Genomic DNA, 21,201 nt, shown 5'->3' with positions numbered 1-21,201 from the left:
TTATTGGCACTACCTCAAGCTGCAATTACACTAGTTTTAATGAGTGAGTGCTAACATTTTAAAAAACACATGTCATAGTAGTAAGGTTTTTTGACCAGTAAGTCACTGGGAGTAAAAAGCTAAGTTTTATTTTCTTCGAAGTATTTTGACTGATTTAATGGAAGATTTGTACATCTACTTATAAATTAAAAAAAATACATTTCTGTTTCTTGTGAGGATCTACTGGGACACCTGTAGTCTGAGAACCTGGTGACTACCTTCCAGGATAGAGAAGTGTGTGGTACTCCTGACAGTAATGGACAATTGGATATGATCAAAAACCTTGGTTTTGAGCATTCTATAGCTACAGTCACTAGCCTGCTAAGGCACATATTTCTAAAATGTGTCTTCTTTGGTGCCTCCTGTTTAGGATACTTGTGTCACTGGGCAGACTCACCCTCCCAGTAATGGTATTGCAAATGTAGATGTGTTGACTCTATGCCCTGCTGCCAGGAGAAGCTATCTGATTAGGAGACACCTTTCCTCTTTTCCAGCTCATATAAAAGAAAGTGGGAACATCCTAGTGGTGATGCTCCCTAGGGGAAGCAGAAGATAGAAACTATTCAGAGGTTAGAGATGAAGAGAGATTAAGTGATGGGTTATAAAAAGTTATAAAAATGCTCATTTTTGAAAGCCTGAGCCTCAGTTATGACTACAGTGCACTAGAGAATTGGAGAGGTGATTGTTTTACTAACATTTCTAATCCAACCATAACGAGCACACAGAGTGATATAAAATAACTATTTTTCACAAAACTCTTTTGAAAGGACAAAAATAAAAAGCATTTTAGTCTAAAAATGGCACTAAGAAATCCAACTTGACAGCATTAGAACCAACCATTCCTGCTGGTGTTCTGGAGCCTTAGAAACAAGCCTCAACATTGTGTTAACTTCTGCTCAGAAGCATAAGTAAAGCAAAATGTGCTGCCTTGAGAGACCTGCATATCCTACCAACACAGCAGGCCAAATTCACCTTTGAGAGAAATGCACTTGTTGAGCCCAAGATCACATGGGCCATAAATGTAAAGGAATTTCTATGAGAGCAGTGAATTCTCATCCTTGGTATTAAAGGGAGCCAAAATCTTCAGGAAAAAAAAAAAAAGGTGCATGAAGGATTTGAATGTTCTGGAAAAAAAATTCTGATTCTGTTTGATATAATACTAAAATACCTAGACTTTAATATTTTCCTTAATGAAAAATTCTGTGGGAAAGCATACTGCATCGTTACCAAATAGCTGGGAACATCAATGCACTTGATTACATTTACAATCCAATTTCAAGCTATTCAGGAATGAATTGCCTCATACTGTATAGCGACATGTTCTTTATTTCTCTGTCATCCAATAGTCTCATAATACATAGAAATTATGGTTGTAGCACCATTTATGAGCACTTACATTTCACATGGAGTTTTGGTTGTTTTTGTCACTACTGAGGTTTAGCCTTCTCAATCTGTACCATGCAGAAATTTCCATACATAAATTACTTCAAAAGCAGATTTTTCTCCTAGATGTACAGTTCATTAGCTCAGCTTCTTTCTGTGACAGGAGCTTGAGTTTTAGCTCCACATTCTATATTTATATGAATGTAAATTTTAGAAATGTGATTCCTGTTGTTCCTTGGTTGGCATTTTGGCTGATCAGCCCTCATGGAAACCAGGATGCTTATTTTACATCTACGTTTGGACTCTAAGACTATACCGAATATTTTTAAAGCTTTGGACTTAAAATTTATAGTTGTAGCTGTTTGGGGGGAAAAAAATAAAAATAATTTTGTTTCCACTTACATCACTTTAGGAAGTACTATATCTGTATATGAATAAACCACGAAACCATACCTGAATAATTTACACTGCACTGTAAGTATCAGAGATTACTTGGTCCAGTGGTAAATATTCTTAATAAAAAAGAAATCCTAAACATAAGCAAATTTTAAACTGCTGTCTTCTTTGTTACTTTCAAAGACTGAACAATAACACTGAATGTTTCTTTAGGTGTCCATATGCTGGTTCATTTTCAGCAGATGGTCCCTAATAGATTGTTGTACTGTTGGTATGGTTACCCAAAGCAAATTTTTGGATCTTGACACATCTCTTTTCCAGACTTATGATCTCTCACATATATTTAGTAGAACACAAGTGTATCCTAGGGGAAATCGATCATATAACTTTTTGTTATACGCATAAAACACTCTAGCTAGATTGACAAAAAAAAGTCCTGGAAAAGCATAAATATTTACAGACTGAAAACTGACCTGGAAAAATATTTTATAACAGAATTTACAGAAAGAACTGATAACACAAACTACATTTATGCTAATCCAGAACTATGTCTATATGGGATTTAAGTGAATAAATGAGATGTGGCCTGTGAGGTTTGGACTTAAACCCCTGTCAATGTAATTTGAAGAACTTTGCTTCATCTATTTTTAAAAGATTAAGATAATGGGTAACTTTTTTTAAACCTCTTCAGGACTCTAGTGAGAAAAAATGTAGATTGTAATAAATTCTAAATTCCATAGGTGGCTTGAAAAACTTACCAAAAAGTTTATAGCTAGAGATTACACTTATTCTATAAACTTTCTCACAGAGGTTTTCAAGGGAAGAAGGGGGATAGCAATCAACAGACACAAGTTGAGAAGAGAAGGCAGCAGCACATAAACTCATAGCTGTGTAGCCTCCAGCTGCTTTCTTCTCCCTATTCCACCCCCCAGGAACACTGTGCAATCACAGGAACTGGCAGCTTCCCTGCAGCTGGCATCATGCAGGGCAGGAGCACACAGCCAGCTGCTGCCCACCCCGACCTGGGAGATGAGGACTGGGGACTGCTCAGAGTAACCCATGTGCCCTGATCCCCAGAAGGAGCCTGGATGGTCTCTTACCCCTCCCAGTTTTCTGTGCACCTGTTTATGAACCATTAAATATACAAAGTATGGAGCTGGGGTGGCCAGATTTGTGTCAAAAAATGGAGTGTGAAGGCAATGAGCTAAAATGTCTGAGAATTCCTGCACGGCTTCACTCAGGCAATAAATTTGCTTCTCAGTAACAATGAAACAAAAAAATAATTTCTGAAAAATATGCTCAGAGAGATTTCTACAGCATAACAGATAATTCTGGAAAGTAGTTATTTTTCTTCATTTGGCACTTAACTGTCTTATCCACGAGACCACCTTTCTCAAAACTCCTTCCGCCTTTTTCATTATGCATTTTTTCTGGTTTAAATGTAAAAGATTGGACCATAAACCTGTCTCTTTTACTGCATAGTCCTATTGTGTGCCCAGAGCCTGTGTTCCATGACAGTGGCACCCTGTAGAAAGCTTAGGCTTCACTGGTGTCCTTATAATCCATAGGAAAAGAGATGTACATTGTAGAGATCCTAGCAAGCTGTAGTTTTTCAGTTATTGACTTTTTAGCCACAACATAAAACTTTTAATGTTTTCATGAGCCCATTCTTCATAAAGAAAATGGAAAGATAATTCAATTACAGAGAGAGCTGCAAGCATCAGCAAGACGAGCCTTTACATCTTTGCACACCTCATCAGCTTGAGCTAAAAGAATCACCAGTAGCTATCAGGATCTGTACAACTGCATAACAGGAAGACAAGGCACGTGTTTTGCCTGTAGGTTTTATAGATACATAGTAATGGAAAAAGGAACAGTAATATTCAAAAATCCAGTGTTCAAATTTTATGCTCTGCCCACGCTTCTTGTGCAATCACTTCGGCCAGTCCTAATTTCAACTTCTTTCTTGCCTCTTTCTCCTTTCTCATTCCTGCTTTTCTTTCCCAGACTACATTCCTACTTTTCAGGCCTCCCATTCTGCCTCTAAACTTCAGTCTTAACCTAATTTTAAACCAGACCAGATTTTAAACTTCAATTACAGTTTGCCACTTAAATACGATACTCAGGCTCTGCATTCCATCATACTCAGCTTTCTTGATCACTTCGGACTTTCCTGTCTGTCCTGTCTTTGAAACTTAGTTTCCAAGGGAATTTTAATCCAAATTCAGTCTCCCTCTTCAATATCTTCTCCCAGTATATAATCCCAAGATTTTCCTTATTTTTTTAATCAGGACTTTTTAATTGAAGTCATTGACAGCAAACCTGATTTCTCCTCTTCAGTCTCTTACCTGCTCCTTATCTCTTGGCCCTGAAGTTCCCTTGCCCTGCCAGCCTCCCTTCCCCATCCTACTGTCAATATCATAATCTGTGCAAGCTCCTACCCCTCTCTGCAAGGCATGAAGACCTCAGCTTTCTTCAGAACTCTTATAAGGACCTAGTAGGCCAAATGGGTGAAAACAAGTTTGCCAGATGTTAGCCTGACAGGCATAGCTAGGTCGGGTTAGACTGATAAGTCATTTTTGTCTGTTCTGGTTGGTTGTAGCTTTCTTACTCTGTGATATTACCAATACAGAGAAAAGCTTATGAATTATTGTGAAGGAGTAGAATAATGTTGGCAAAACTATAGCAGCACAAGCCTCAAGAAAGGAGGCTGTTATACATCTCTTTTGTCATTATATTCTGTATTTATCTTGTAACAACTTTGTCAACATAAAGACATATGCCACCAGAAGTCTACAGTGGTAATAATAACTGAGTACAATGCTAATGTTTTCAGTGAAAATTGAAGATAAAACATCCCTTCTCTGATGCCACAGTTGAAGAATTAATTCCAAATAGACAAAGCCAGAATGTACTCTGGTAAGGGTAAGACAAGCTTATCGTGGCAGTGTCAAGGGATACGTATTGTACTTTCAAATACAACAAATGCAACAAGGCAACATTGTGACATAGATCACCTTCATGGTTTAGTGTAGCCATGTACAAACGGCCAAATGGTTGTCTTCGTAGGAGCAGAATTTATAAAATGTATGGAGGCTTTAAATACCACTGCTTTGAATTTCTTACTATTCTGGTGTTTATCAAAAGTGCATGGGCTTTATTCGGCATGCAGGAGTTGTGCAGGAGCAGTCATTGTGCAGGACTGTTTCAACACCCCCAAAAACCCAAGATAGTGCAGATCCCATCAAAATAGACAGCTTCTCATCCTTCTAAATTTACCAGAAGGGCTGGCTTCTGTCAACAGTTCAGCTAGCTAAAGCTTCCCCAGGACACCACATGCTCTCCTGCCACTGATATTCTCCTCTCTCTTCTCTTATCCACTCTCAGCCCTTCTGCTGCCAAGGGAAACAAAAAACCAGTCCCCACCTCTCTCTGAGCAGAAGACATTCTGCAGCCCAAACAGAAAGGAGACGTATGAAAACCAGAATTGCACCTCAATTATAACTTTTACAGTTATTTTTAATACTAATTCTATTCCACTTTCCATTATCTCTGCTAACCTCTTCAAAACTCAAAAATAATTTATTTCCCCCTACTGATTTTGTCATTTCCATTTGACAAAAATTGATTCCCTTGCACCCCTCTGTTTCAGATCCAGCTAAAATTAATGCATTTTTAATTTGCTTCCTTTGAGCCCTAGCGAGATCAAAGATGGTAACGGAGCTCTGGGAATTTTGCAAAATTTGTCCTTAGTAGCCTGATAACAGAATGAGTGTATTCCGAATTTTATTGTTTGTTAATTTTCAGTAACAGAGGAATGGATATATAAAAGGGTGAAAATAAAATAGACTTTTGAAAGCTGTATAAACAGCAGTTAATGAGAATCTTCAATGAATTCAAGACACTTTAACTCACTTAGTTCCACTCTCCACTGCACTAATATGGACTGTATTATTATTATTATTATTATTTAAAATTCTGTGTATTTTCTCACACTCACACATCCACTCATCTCTTCAAAAAGCCATGTTGTACCCTAAAGTTTACAATAAACATACAGAAGCAAGCTTGCCCTATCGAATGAAGATAAACAGATTTACTCATCATACTCTCTCTTACTTAACACCCACTTTCATGAAATGAATTAACCAGTAATTTCAAAAGCCACACAGAGATTCTTTCCTCCTGTGAAGAAATTTCACTGTTGGGAAACATTTTCCTGACGAACATATTGAGGATGACAGGCAAAGGTGGTATACCCAAAGGTCATACAGATTTTACTGTCACACTTATGTACAGGTAGTAACTGAAACAATCACAAATGAATAGGATCCACAGCACTTAAATAATTCTGGAATTTTGTCCTCCTCTGATTGTAATGCCAGTCTGCTCTGTCACGGGACAACTAATTCAGAAAACATTAATATGCTTTTTCATGCAGCACTACATTTGTGCATTTGTCAGTTTAGATATTGTTTGTGAAAATTTCTATTTTCTGTGCATCCATAGATAGATATTACTTCTGTTGTAAACTACATCTGCAGAAAATGGAAATGTCATTTTTGCAACACATAAGTAAAGAATGCCATGTTTTCCAGTCAACTCCTATAAACACGTTTATCTATCCTGGGAAATCAAAGACAGAAAATATATGACTGGTAAACACTTATCATGGATAGCTGATTTGTTTTACATTAAGAAAACTGTTGTACTTCATGATTCATGCTTGTGATTTGGAGTGGGATATCTAAATAAAGAATTCTTTAAAGTTTACAGAACAAAATGTGTTATTGACTTAATTCCAGAATATTGAAGATGGTGGGCTAATAGCCTTGATGTCTCCAGTATCATTCAGAGCAAAGTAGTCCATTGGTCATCATCCAGTTGTCTGAAAGTTTATATCCCTTATATTGGCCAGTGTCTTTTTAACTGATCTTAAATAATTTTTAACATCCAGCTCTGCATAAACAATTGAAATTTGCACTTATTGATGAGCTCCTTGAAGAACAGGAACAATAAAGAATTTGAGGATTATATTCAATTAACAGACAGTGAAATTTAATATTGAGTAGCAACTTGAAGATCTAAAATGTAATGTTTAAAAAAAAATGAAGCAAAAGTTCAGTGACAGTCCATTACAGTACCTGTTCACTCCTATTTGAAATAGAATGTATTGGAGAAATTATAAAATTGTGAGGATAATAAAGGTTATGAAGTAAATGCTTTTATGTATTAGACTGTCAGTGTCTTGTGTAACTTCACTAATTTAAAAAATTGGTACCAATATAGCTAAAAACATATTTGTAATATAAAACTTCATTTCTCAGGAAGGTAGAATGCTGGCTCATCTTTGGTTAAAAAACTTTAACATAGGAAGTGTAAGATCCTTGAAAATATATATAAATATAAGACTCTGGTAGTATAAACTGATACATTACAGTGGGCTCTTTGCACAGGTGCAGGAAGGGTGGTTTCCAGTTCACTACACCCACAGTATCCTGGGTTTGGTATAGAAATTTTTTATAATTTTAGTTAGTTTTAAGATATTTTGTATTTACTCATCATTATATTTTAAAATGAATGATAATTAAATATTTGAGCAAAGCTGACATGACTGGTGGCTGTGTTGTTAGGGTGCCAGAGTAATAGATCCAGTTCCAGACACAGCATGTAATTCCTTAATAACCTCAGACATAAATCCTCTTAAAAACTGAGTTAACTCTCTCCCTGTCTATCTGAAGTCCATTCCTTTTGAGGCAATGATGTATCCCATTGTGACAGACTCCCTACACATTGAAATTGTGAAAAAAATAACATAGTGCTAAGAAAAAAAATAATAGAGCTCCTCCATGACCCCACATAGAGGGAAACAGAGGAATTTGACAAGGTTTTGGAGCACTGTTCTACTTAATTTGGCTATACATGAGTCTTTATTGGTTATTAGAATAAAACTATTCAGATGCACATAGGAACTGCATTTGGCACTTCTGCTCACTCTATAAAAATATTTTTTTTTCTGTTTCATGTGCATTTCTCTTAATGTTTTCACCAGCAAAATGCTTTCTATTCAGTATTTTTGGAATTTTTTAATAAAACCATCTGATAAAAAGTACTTCATGTATGAGAAGAAGGTTCATGGGAAAAATATCATTAAGAGCTGCAGTACTCCTAAGCTGAGCCTAATCCTTTACAGAAAATGTACTGTACCTGAAATGACAGAGACAACTGTTGTGGTTCAATTCTGATCAGTATTAGAGTAAATTCATGCAATTTCAATGATAATTAGAAACAGGAAGCTATAAGCAGCACTTTCTCTTGCCTCGTCCTACCAATCCTTGAGAAATCTGTATGTAATACCTCAGTCTCACACAGATATAATCAGAAAACATTACATAAAAGCTGTGAATCTACCAGAAGGAGACCTCTGGATGCTGAAGTGGCATACTAAGAGAGATCAGGGATCCAAATTCACTTTGACATTTTACAGCCCAATCCACTCTCCACCTCTTATTATAAAGACTGGAGGGCTGATGCTTGACTCCAACATTCAGAGACTAAACAAGAAACCAAAAAGCCCTAATATCAAACTATTCAGGATCGTTGGATGTGACACATGAACAGTCAGCATGGCTATGGCCATCCAGGACAGGTAGGAAAACAATTAGAAAACTGTATTAACAGGGCAACAAGAAAAGACTCTATTTCCCCTCACCTTTTTCTTCATTTTTACATTTTTGAAAATTGCATGGACTCTCCATGTTTTTGCAAACATTGCTCCAAATGCAGTTGTGTATCCCACTGTAAGAATCCATGTTCGGACCTAAAAATGTATATACATAAAAAAGACAAAGTTATTTAGATATCATAATTTCAGCCAACTTGTTTGTCAAGACCCTGAGAAAAAAATATCTGAAGAACTTCACAAAAATGTTGATATTGCAGAATTTCTCATTCATTGCTTACTTGCTTTTTTTACTCCTCTGTCCATTCCCTCTCCAACTAAAACAAATCTGGGTGCTGAATTAAGAGTCTCTTTCATATATAAACTTATAAATCTCTTATAATATTCTGCTTTTTTTTTTTTTTCACTTTTACTGTCTTCTTTGAAGATAGAGGAAAGAACCAATGGAGGAACTCAAGAGACAGATCATAAAAAGCACTCAGGGAGCTAGTATTAACAGCAACATTTTGAACAGAAATGAACGGAGAAATAAGATGTAATTCAGACTAAATAAGAAAAGATTGTACTACGTGAGATATGCATCACTCAATGAAAAACCTGAGCATTCTGGAAAGATAAGAACAACAGATTTTAATTATGCTATGAGAGAAAACAGCAAAACAGGAGCATAGTCTTGGTGGGCAAGCCTCAGGAACAAGACCTGAGTCAATGATAATACCTGCAAATGGGGCCTAAGGAAAAGGAGGTGGTGAGCTTGCACAGAGAAATGGTGTAATGAGACCCTGAGCTGGCCATAGCTTTGACATAGACCTATCTAGACATTTTCCTCATAATGAGCTTTCCAGAAAGAACAGGAGATTTAAAAACTAAAATAGAATTTATGTCTTTAGCATAAAAATAAGACTAAGTTCTTTTTTATCCTTTTAATAGAAAAGCTTCAAAGTTCTGTCCAAGAAGGACAGAACATTAGAAAAGCTTTTTCTGCAATCCTCCCCGCCCCGCTCATAGCATCTGCTACACAGGCCCTCACTTTCCGACTTGGTTTGGGCTAGGACAGTGACATTCAGAGTTGCAGTAAGCTCTGCACAAACCTCTCTAATTCCTTGAAAGTTTCTGTTTTCATTACCAGGCAGGTTTGTCTGTTTGAAAGTTTTTTTTGCCCTGAACAGGCCATTTTCTTCCCAAATATGGATCAGATACTACAGAACATAGCAGGTAGACGACCATGGGAGAGGCAGAGCATGGAGCTGGAAGCCAATAGTTGAATCTGAAATCCTGAGAAATCACAACTAGGAGGAATAATCTCATCTTCCATCTAGAGGCTCCACACGGACCAGCTCATAAAATGGGAGACTGCACAAAATTGACCAAAGAAGTAAAAGAAGTACCATACCTTACTGACTGAAAAACAGGGAGAGACAATGGCTAAATACAGGGAAAGGAAAGCTAGAAAAAGAGAAAGCCAGCCTTCTTTTGGCCATGTTGACCACACATGCTTGGCCAAAAGTGCTGTTTTGTGATATGAAAAACCAATCTGATTTAGAGGAACTAGGATGTTCTAAGAAAGCATTTGAGAAATATTCTTTAGAGAACCTAAAGGCGATGCTTTTCATTAGAAAGCAGCCTAGTTTCACATCTAACTTCTGAAGAGTTTGGGATTTTTAATTTGTAATTTCAGGATATGCATATTGATGAGAAACTAGGTGTTCTAGTAAGATTCAAAACTTGACATCTAAGATAAACCTTAGGAATAATCTAAATGTTTCATATCTTAATACATGCTATCTAATTTTTGCCTTTCCAAACTTTTCCAGAATTCCCATTTTTGTATTCACAACATGATCTTTTTCTAAAAACTTTCAGTGGAAAAGAAATTCTGATTTTTAGTAGTGATTAGTGACTAGGTATAAAGGCAGGGAAAAGAAAAAAAAGATATACTCATTAAAAACTATTGATAATGCAATAAAATTACTGCAGTTCCTTAAAATTATTAAATAAGATACATATGGTCCATAATGGTGAATTAGTAAGAGAAAAGTGGTTCTTCACTATGACAGTTGTGAGGCACTAGAACAGGTTGCCCAAAATTGTGGGTGTCCCATCCCTCGAAGTGTTCAAGACCAGGTTTGATTTGGCTTTGAGCAACCTGGTCTAGTGGGTGGCATCCTTGCCCACGGCCATGAAATTAGAACTAGATGATATTAAAGTACCTTCTGGCCCAAACCATTCTAGGATTCTGTGAAAAGTACACACAGCACAGTCTTAACATTAGAAAATGTTGTGATTGTGTGTAGAGGACTGTTTAGATATTTGCACGTATATATTAACAACTTAGTGGCATCTAATGTTGTGGTTTATCTGTAGCATTGCTGATAATGACACTGAATGTAGAGTTCACTCACTGCTGGTTAATCTTGCTATTAAAAAAGCCAGTAAAACAATTGTGATTAGATTCAAACTACAGGAGTTTTGCCACTTTGTGACATTCTTGAATGTGATATTGAAAAAGAAACTCCGAACCAAACAAAAACAAAAACAAGAAAAAAAAAGAAAAAAAATGAACAAAAAGAATAGATATTTTGGCTAGCAAAGTTTTATTTTTAACGTCAATATTTTTCAAGTCATTGCTCATTAACCACTATCCTACATTATGCTTCACTAAAACCACAGTTAGATCAACTCTGAGGGATTTAAAAAATACATTTCATATCAACGTGTTCATACTAGCCAGTTACATTTTTTTTGACTTCACATCAATAACCATACTTAGCATTCAATCCTTTTGCTGCTATTAATAAGTATTCAGCTCTTTTGTGTACAGCTTAGTGATATATTTGGCAAACAGATACATGGTATTTTTGTGTCTCTAATAAGACTCTGTTTTGTTCTGACTGAAACAGTAATTGTCCCTTGGGAATACTAATAAATTCAATTATGCTCAAAATATGTTTCTAACTAAATATTCAGAAAAATGTTATTTCTAGCATGTTTGATTCAAAAAGTTTTATGTATTCCTGATTGGGATTGTGCATATTAGAATAACATAACTACTATCTGTATTGGAAACATTCTATCTTAAATATACCAGGATTTTGTCAAAATGAGATCATTGTTGCTAAGAAAGAGATGGTAAGTTTCAGATGAAAATAAATTTTTAATTTTGAAGAAAATGACCTCGAATTTGTCTGCTATAATTCATTAATGCAGCTGGCAAAATGAAAAATTTAGAAAACAGCAAAAGTCTCTGAAATTCTTATATCTGCTCATTTACATTCTTAAATGTATTATACCTCCACATCCTACTCATTTGAAGGAACACGATAAAAATATCAGTAATTGAAGAGCATGACCATGATGTTACAGAATTGATCAGTAATTCTCTCATGTTGGAAGTTTATAATCATGTGTTTCACCAGAAGCTAAAGAAAATCACCCTTCCCTCAGTACTCACGAAAAAAGCAGGAAAACATCTCTTTAGTAGAGAAGAACTTGCATTCAAATACCTGTTCCTAACTTGACACAAAACCTTTTTTTCATTACAAAATTCTTAACGCCTTCAATTATTTTAGGGTATACTTTCAATCATCTGCTTATACTTCTTGGTTACTTTTTTTTTTTTTTAATAAGATGTGTTGACTATTTGAATATGTCCAAAAATATTTTGTTGTCTATAATTCAAAGACAACATGCAAGTGTCAAAGGAAATGATATAATTTGGTATACAACAATCAAGTATTCCTACACAGATAGTAAAATGGAGTTTCCTATGTCGCTTTTCTTTTTACTTACTACACTATTTTGCTTAAGGGTCTCTTTTTGAAAATTTCATTTAGGAATTTTTGCTTTTTATAAATTACTTGATAGAAGCTCTTACTGTGATAACTAAAAGAACTAGAAATCATTTATCTGGCGGATAACCCAGCTGACAAACAGTAAACACTGAAAGTGTCTCCGCATAGAAAGAGATCTTTCTGATAATGTTCCAGACTTGAAAGAGCTATGACTTTATTTAACACAAAAAAATCCCTACCTTTTTCAAATATTCATATTTAAAAAAATATTGTAAGGTTCATCTAAAGAGTCACTGCACGTATGAACAAGATGCTCCTTACATCTTGTAGGAGCATTACTTTTTATTTTCCTTTGCCAGTAAAACCCCTCTGTTTTTAACCTATATGTAAGGTGCTAAACACCTTTTTTTTTTTCAAGGAAGACAATTCTTCTGCCACATAATAAGCACAGATAGGTTAACAGTCTTATATAAAATTACTTTAAATTCAATCCTATTTCATCTCAACCTTGAGCTTTAGCTGGCTAGTCTATATTTGCTGCTATTTGATATCTTCACACAAATCTATCTGCACCTCTCCCATCATATCATTACAGCAATGGTGAAGTGGTTACTATTTATATATCTGTGTAACAGACATAAAAGTTACCTGATATTAACACTCAATAAAAGAAGCAATCTAATGATGAACAATGAGTAGTAAGGGGAAACTAGTAAGTGGTGAAAGTGCCAGAAAGATGCTGAATAAAGAAGTAAGAGTCTCTGTTTATATATTCTAAGAATGAAGCTTACAAACAAAACCAATATGTAGGTACTGCTAACTTTCAGATAAACAACAATATTATTTGAATTTATTTTAAATATCTTATTTTAATATAGTTACAGTTCTATATAACATTATAAAATTAGGTTATCTTGGGAAATGAACTGAATTAATGTAGAGTTAAAACTTTCATTTTTCAAGAAGTTCCATTATTTTCCTCTATTTGACCACCACTGCTTATGCATTCAGAAGACCACGCAGTTATGCTTTGGCAAGGAATGCCTGGGAAGGTACTGAGATCATGGAAACTGTAATAGCAACTTCAAATGTAGTTGATCAAGGAAGTGATGCATTTTACTGCTTTGTTAAATTGAAAAAATATAACCACTTGAACTGAATACACTACGCACTCTCATTTTTCATGTTGCAGCTTTGTTAATTCTATGTTAATCCAGTTTGCCAAAATCAAGCTAAAAAAAGAAGATGGGATTAAAGACTCAGAATGAAGAATAAAGAAACCCAAATATCAGCACAGAAAATTTTCATGTGTTGTGTCAAAAGCTTTGAACTTCTTATCACTTCTCTAGGAACTTTTCGTTTTAAATAATAGTTATTTGAATGGGATAGTGAAACTGCTTGGTTCTTTAAGAACTCCTTCTTCAGTTAGTAAAACATTTAGATTATATTTCTTCAAAGGAATCACTCAGGTTTAAGATTCTTGCAAACATGTTTTTTCCCATCTCAAGATGTTAATTTTTTTTAATAAAACTTGCAAATCCTTCTTTTGTAGGACTTTACACTCCGCTCTCCGGCTTTGTTTATGAGACTCAGATTGATTCACTTAAGGAGTATCAATAGTGAGCCAGCTCTACAAATGCCCTGGGTAGAATCTGCAGTGCCCACAGGGTTAGGCTGTAGCTGAACATTACTGCTGAGCAGCTTGGTGGCCTCTCAGTACTAGATTTAGGACTTAAAAGGAACAAATGTGAGAATAAATAATGTTGTGGATTGAGCCCTGGAGAGAACAATTGTCTTTAAGTGGACAATTGCATTGATTTCAGTGGAGTACTCATGAGCTGAAAATTAAACACCTTCTATTTTTCTTGGAAAACCGGGGACATAATGGATAATTGTGATGAACAAAAATGTTTCATCTCAACAAGTTTTCACTGGGTTATGATTCTACTTCTATTAATGATGGAAAAATTGACAGTGTGAGCACAAGCAGACCCCAAAGAATGAGTTCATCCTTTTGAATTATACTTTTCTCATTTATATCAAACATTTTTGAAAAATTTTTATGACTTTTAACTCATTTTTTAGAATTTGTGCGGCACCGGCACAGATTCCTGTAAAACGTAAGTGGCAATAATGTTAGAAAATTGAATCCTGCTGTTTTCCCATAAATTAAATACAGAGGTTCATTGCATGCTGTGAGATCCCCTGTAGTGATTTCTTAATATCCTTTAGATCATTTTTCAGAGTTAATCTATGGGTAGTGTAAAAGATGTTATCATTTCTCCTGTTTCTATAAGGGGGCTTTAAAAACTGTCTGCTGTTTCTACTGAAGGAGAGGAAAACATTCTAAAAATATTACCTTAATAAATCTCTGGCAAGGTTGTGGTGTATTTGCTTCAGTATATGACATAATTTTGTTTCTAGGATCTATTCAGCCTTATAGCTTTTGTCTGTACTCTTTTTTCTTTACCCTCAAGAAAATGTCATTTACTAAAATAGAAGCTGATCGGGCTCATGTTAAACTCAGTAACAGAACTGCTGTTGAACTAAATAGGAGTGAGATCAGTCTCAGACTGAACGACAGTGAGAACAATTATGGAAGTGATTATACAGAAAAGGGAGATTAAAATTAACAGCTAAACAATTAAATAGGAAATAAACTGAACAATACACACAAAATTAAAAAGGCCAGATGAAAAACACAAATAAAGGCTCTGGTTTCCAGAGACAGAGAAATAGATTAGAGGTGTAAATCCTTTTGCAGTTCAATGGAAGATGAGTGTCTGTCTGTTGGATTTTCTTTTAAATTCCTGGCCAAAACAAAACAATGTCAGCAAAAGAATTGGGCAAATATAAAGTCTACGGGCAGGAAACATCTCCCCCTCCACAAAAAACAAACAAAAAACCCTACAACAAACCAAAACAAAATGCTGAATTTTAGGCAATGCCTGAAGAGCATAAAGGGCATGAATAAGGACCACGTCATCAACTACTATCCAAATATCAAGGCCAGGTGCTATTTGGTAGCAGAGGGTCTAGTCCAAGTGGCTCTTGCCCAAAGAGAAAAACAGCTTTAGTGGTGATGTGGCCCACATGTTTTTCTTTCAGTCTGTTGCCTCAAAATTGGTTAAACAGAAAAAATGTAAAGTGACAAGTGAAGACAAAGCAGAAATAAATAACTAGGCAGAAGGTTCATGCATCCTCTCCCTCTCCTTGCTTTACAATTAGAAGCAAGTCCTTCCTTTTAGATCTGCTCTCAGCCAGCTTTTAGAGTTTTAGCAAATTCCCCACCATCCCCTTCACCCTGCAGCCGGCTTCCATCCCTAGGAACCCATTCCATAACAGCTCACAACTATCTTTTCCTGCCTGTTCCTCAGTACAGTCTATCAGACTCTGTTTAATATGTTTTTCAGGATGTCTCTCCACTCTTACATTACCCTGCAATCCCCACCCTGCAGAGGTTCAGTGTTTTCCTTGAAAAGGCAAAATGTGGACCGAGTTCCACCTTGCCTAGCTGTTCTCTCAGCATGGCAGTCATGAGACTGTAAAAAAACCAGTAAAAGGAAAAAAACTTGCCTTTCACATTGCTGCAAGACAGAGTCAAAAGTGTTTGTGACCCATAATTAAGAATAATACTAGTTGAAAACTCTTAAGTGCTTCTGAATATCTGGATGCATTTAAAGGTCACATTTTAAAATGCACCTTTGAGAAGATATAAGGTCTATAACATCCACGGTTGCCATCAATGTGCACGTTCTCAAGATGTTTGAAAAAAACACAAATTCTGGGTAGTCACACACACTGCAGTAGGGAGATGGGCTTTGTCAGTGGTCTGACAAATTGATATTTGTACTCTCTCCTTCTCTCTTTCTGTCTCTCCATCCCAGCCCACTGTTTGGTTTCTTCTTTCTGTACAAAGACTGTTTCTAAATGCCTACATCATGGCTGAGAGCAACCAACCAACCAACCAAGTGAAATCTGAGAGCCTGAGCACAGTCTGCAGTGTGAAAAAACCTTCATGCCTTTTTTTGCTTTATCCAAGCCAAAACACTGACCAGGCTCAGAGGGATCACCTGAAATCACAGAATATCTGCATATAAACTATGCTAACTACTGAGATGAACAAGATAAAGCATGCTTCATTTTAGCACCTATGTAAATTGCAAGACTTAGATCCTCTTATATTTCATGTGACACCTTTGCAGAACACTTTGTAGTGTAAAGGATATTGAAAGACAATCTCTATCTGCAGAACAGATATCTCCTAACAAAGCATGAATCCTATATTCAATTATTCAAGACAGATCATTTGCCCCTTCCCAGTCACTACAATGACACTCCCCAGGAGGAAGTCGTGCTACACATTGGAACTACCATGACCGAGGAGAAGAGCTGTTCTCTCTACTATGACCTAGTGAACCGGGCCTTTTTTTGTGGAACTACGGGTGAGTGCAGTGTGGAGTACTTAAAATATCTTCAGCCTCAACTTAATAATTGGGTTTACTTATTTGAGGAAGATGCATAACAGAGAAGACTATGGTCGTACTCAGGACCATAGTAGTTTTTCATCCCACGGCAGTTCCAACTTGAAAAGACATTACTCATCTTAAATGTAAATCATGAAATTCTCAGTGGAATGTATTACAGAAGTCTAAACGTTATGATCTTATCTAATATTCTCTCTATTTTGAGTATCTCTATTTAGTATGTCACCTTAAACTCTATTCATAGGATATGTCACTAGCATTGCTAATTTTGAGTCTCTCTCTTCCATATAATGAATGCTTTCAAATATGCTTCCACTTGCTTGCATTTTTCCAGTTGGCATCACATCTCATTTCACACCCTTACTTCTAACTTCTTCCTTTTTTTTTTTTTTTTTTTTTGCTATGATACCATGGTAATTCCGAGATTAAAAACAAAGATAAATCCTTCTCATTCTCTCTCTCATATCTGATACACTTTGTACTGTGGCATACATATGCATGTAACAAAATATTGTATTGTTTTTTCTTGTTCTGTGCAACCAATAAAGTTGCTATTAAGTAAGACATGATCTAATGGTTCAATAATACAATGACCACTTTCTCAGAACTCACTGCTCTGGATCATTTTAATTCCATATAATTGGAGTTATAAAATATGATACCTAATCTCTAATTCTGACATGAAACTAAATTATGTTACATTTGCTCTTATGAGTTCTTACTGAGAAAACACAGAATTATTATGTATTTAAATATACTTGATTACTTTTCCATAGAAAATGGGCATGCCAAGGTAAAAATAAGTGTGTTTGGGAACCAATTACTCACTCTATCACTCTGTCACAGAGTCAACATTATATAATTTTAAAGACTAATATAATCCCTTATCCAGCAAATTTTTGACTATATGCTTAAAGTGCTTTACTGACTCTTAACTAGATTTAACATTTGTTTCTATGTTTCAGCATAATGACTTATGGACCATATCCTCTTACACCGAGTGCCTTACAGAGTGGAAAGTTGTAGTACAACTTGTCAAATAAATCCTTTGAAACTTTCAGGTGTTACTGGCGTAATTTTGGATCCTTTTTCAGTGTCCTTGGAATACTACAGCATTAGGCATATGCCACATACAGACATAGTGTAGAAAAGCAAAAAAACAGCTGAGGTTGCAAAGCATTTCACCCTCCAAACCGCACTACAAACAACAATGCTCTAGAGGAAACAAATCCAACAGAGTTGAATGTAATACCTACAATTTGGAAATTATTTTTCCTGAATTTTTGAGTATAGAATAATAGAATGGCCTGAACTGTAAGATACCTTAAAGACCACCTATTTCCCATCCCCTTCCTGTGGCATGAACACCTTAGTCAACAGAAGTTCTAAGGACTTTCTATAAGTGTTGCTGGAAATTGTCAGAAACTTAAACAGGGACCATATATAATGTATCTAATTAAGTACACTGGCTATTGTGTATATACTGCTACCCTGGTGAGATCTAATCACTTCTGAAATACAGAAGACAACGAGGGTGATTACTTGGCTTAGGCAGGGGATAACACTAATGATAGCTTTATAGGTTTGCATGTGCTTATAAAACTTGAACGAATATTTTTATTTCCCTTCCAAAAAAAAAAATCTCCCTTCATTTACATGGCTCTCTGTGTCTGAGATACAGTTGTTACACCTTGATGACTTGCCTCAGTGGCTTTTTATGATCATTCTCAAATGTAACTATTTTTTTTAAAGACTAATCCACAGTCTGAAATCAAATGGGAATTTTAAACTAATCTCTCATGGCTAGAATGACTAATCAAAACCATGCATTTCCAGGGAGATGGATGATGAAGAGAGATTTGTCCTGGCCTGATCCTATAAGCACTGGTATCTGTTAGCAGACCTTATGAAATCCCTAAGCATATTGCCTACATGGGAATTGGGATGTTTTTGACATGAAGCCAAATGTATACTTTGTACCCAGCACTTGGTGGCTGTTTTGAGGAGATGAGGAGAGAGAAGAGTTATTCAACAGGTAAGTGGGTTTGCCTCTCATATTTATGAATTTCCCAGCATTAATTCAGAGTTTTCTAGATACAATAAAACTGAATTATCACAGTCAATGGTAGCCATGTAGAGATGATATCTAAGAGAAGCATAAACTATCCCATTTAAAAAAAATACAGTTGGAGGAGAAATTTTGTAAGAATTTTTTTAATGAGTAAGAAGTTGGAAAAACCTTCCCTATCGACAACTACTGAAGGATTTGTTGCATCTATGACTGTAGCACTAATTGCTGATAGAGCTGGGATTCATAAGATATATCAGTAGCCATGCACAGGAAAACATAATCAGAAATGCTTCTGTACTGGACCAAAAACCTGGAAAGCCAAGACTGGGAAGAAATCTCAGACTCTGCTCTGTTTATACAGGATTTAACTATGTAAAAAAAAAACAAAAAAAACCCCCTCTGCTTAAGGCGTGTGGTGATATTTCTCAATCAAAGTTTGGCTCTAGGACACAGCATTCTCTTCCAATCCTTTCTTTTATTGGTCCCCTAACTCAAGTAGGTGTTTTACTCAGGTGCAGATCTATCCCTCTATGGCAGACAAACAGACCTAACATAACGTGACAGATACAAATTGGAATGAAAGAAAGAGATATGTAAGATTAGACAAAAGCAGCCCACAGTTAAATTTTGTTGCATTTAGGATATAAGAGTAGTGATTGCATTTTGAGAGGCAGATTAGAGAAAAATCAGACAGAAGAAATGTTCTAGCTCAGAGGCACAGGATTTTGGATGTTGGTTCATTTTTCAGAGTTAAGACTGAGATGTTTCACATGTAAAGAAGGACTCAAATTTAGTCTCATATGGTTACATTTGGTTGGAAATCTGTTTCCTAGAACAGCTAGATGCTGATAAGTACCTCTGGTTCCCACTTTCCTTCTGTTCAGCAGTGCATGGCTGCTTCCAGAGGAGGGTTGTAGCCCAGTCATATGGTGGCCTGCAGCCTGGCAGTGAACTCAGGAGCTCTGGATACAAGCCCCTCAAGGTTGAGCAGACACAGGACTTAAAAATTATGTCCCCTGCCACTAGATCCTTCTGCAGTGGAGGATGAGAAAAGAATGGAGATTGACATCAACAGCTGGATTCCTAATGACTCTTCTGCTCCATCAGAAGCTCTTTCACAAAAAAGGGCATAATTCCTGGCTAAAGAATGGATGATGTCTTCTTTTACTTCCTATTGGCCCCATTGTATTCATAGAGTTATAGACTAGTTTGGGAGAGGTGAACAGGATCATCCTTTTCAAATCTTTAAGGCACCTCTTTCTACTAGCTGTATTGAGAATTAGAGCTCTAGTTGTAGGAAGACTGGATATTCTTTTCTTCTCCTTTCCTTTGCTGCTAAAGTTTAAGTGTCTGAAGTACAGTTGTGTCCAGGCCCAGCTAAGGAAGGTAAGACTTTCATCAGACAATCCTGTACATGCACCTATAGTATGTCTTCTAGTCCACCTTAGCACGTGCTATGGAATCTCCAGTGTTTTGAAATGGTCTAACTCAACAGGTCACATGGTGTTTCACTTCTGCAATGGTTCTAGCCAGTATGCAGGGCTTCAGCTGACATATTGGGATGTATCTGCATCAACTAGCTTTAGGCATCCGACTTTCAGTAAACTTGGCTTTAGGCATCCAACTTGAAGTAAAATTTCTCTCTTGCTAGTCATGATCAGAAATTCAGGCTCCTAAAAACAAAAGGTGCTGTGAACCGCAACTTTCTAGAGACATGAAGAAGAATCAAAATGATAGTGAAGGTAACTTCTAAGTCTGATATTTTTAGGCAGCAGGTCAATCAGAATCCTGAATTTTTTGAGAAGATATATGGGATAAATTTAGATGCTGTTTTGTACTGCTTCTGGAAAAAGTATCCTTGCAGTGAAGTTCTTGCCCTTTCCCTTTCTTTGAAAAGGCCTCTGCAAGTCAGAGTAAGTGCATATTATACTGAACAATTAAGACATTACAAGTTTCTAGGTGGACATATTTAATTTGGTTTCAGAGCTGCTTGTTTTGATTTAACTAGAATGTATTCTATATGGATGTAGGCTTGTGAGAATTTATAGCATAGCCTCAAAATAGCAGAAGAAGTCTGGAGAGTCAGCCAAAGAGGCTGACTAAAGAGATATAGACAAGCAGCAGTGATGTAGTTTAAAATAATATGGAATGTATAAAGAAAACACAGTAGCTTTACAGGTATTACAAGTTGTCATGCTGTGAACACAACCTTTAGTAAATCATCGTCATAGGTATGATTTCAAAACAGGAATGTGTGTCTACCCTTTCAGTCTGAGATCAAATCCCAATGCACCTGAAGCTTTCAATAATAATAATAATAATAATAATAATAATAATATCAACAACAACAAC

The 21,201-nt window shown here is 36.0% G+C and overlaps 1 protein-coding gene across 2 annotated transcripts in view; it reads right to left on the bottom strand.

Annotated features, from left to right (window-relative positions):
* The window catches only part of GABBR2 (gamma-aminobutyric acid type B receptor subunit 2), a 473,703-nt gene that overhangs the window by 139,175 nt on the left and 313,327 nt on the right, over nucleotides 1-21,201 (bottom strand). For both annotated transcript variants that reach the window (XM_032119790.1, XM_032119799.1), the window contains exon 12: nucleotides 8,531-8,638. In XM_032119790.1, the coding sequence (XP_031975681.1) occupies nucleotides 8,531-8,638 (108 nt within the window). The remainder of the gene's footprint in view (nucleotides 1-8,530; nucleotides 8,639-21,201) is intronic.

The sequence above is a fragment of the Corvus moneduloides genome, chromosome 1 (genome assembly GCF_009650955.1).
Source record: "Corvus moneduloides isolate bCorMon1 chromosome 1, bCorMon1.pri, whole genome shotgun sequence".
Lineage (NCBI taxonomy): Eukaryota > Metazoa > Chordata > Aves > Passeriformes > Corvidae > Corvus > Corvus moneduloides.
Note: the sequence above shows the minus strand (reverse complement) of the source record. Positions and strands in the feature narration are given on the sequence as shown.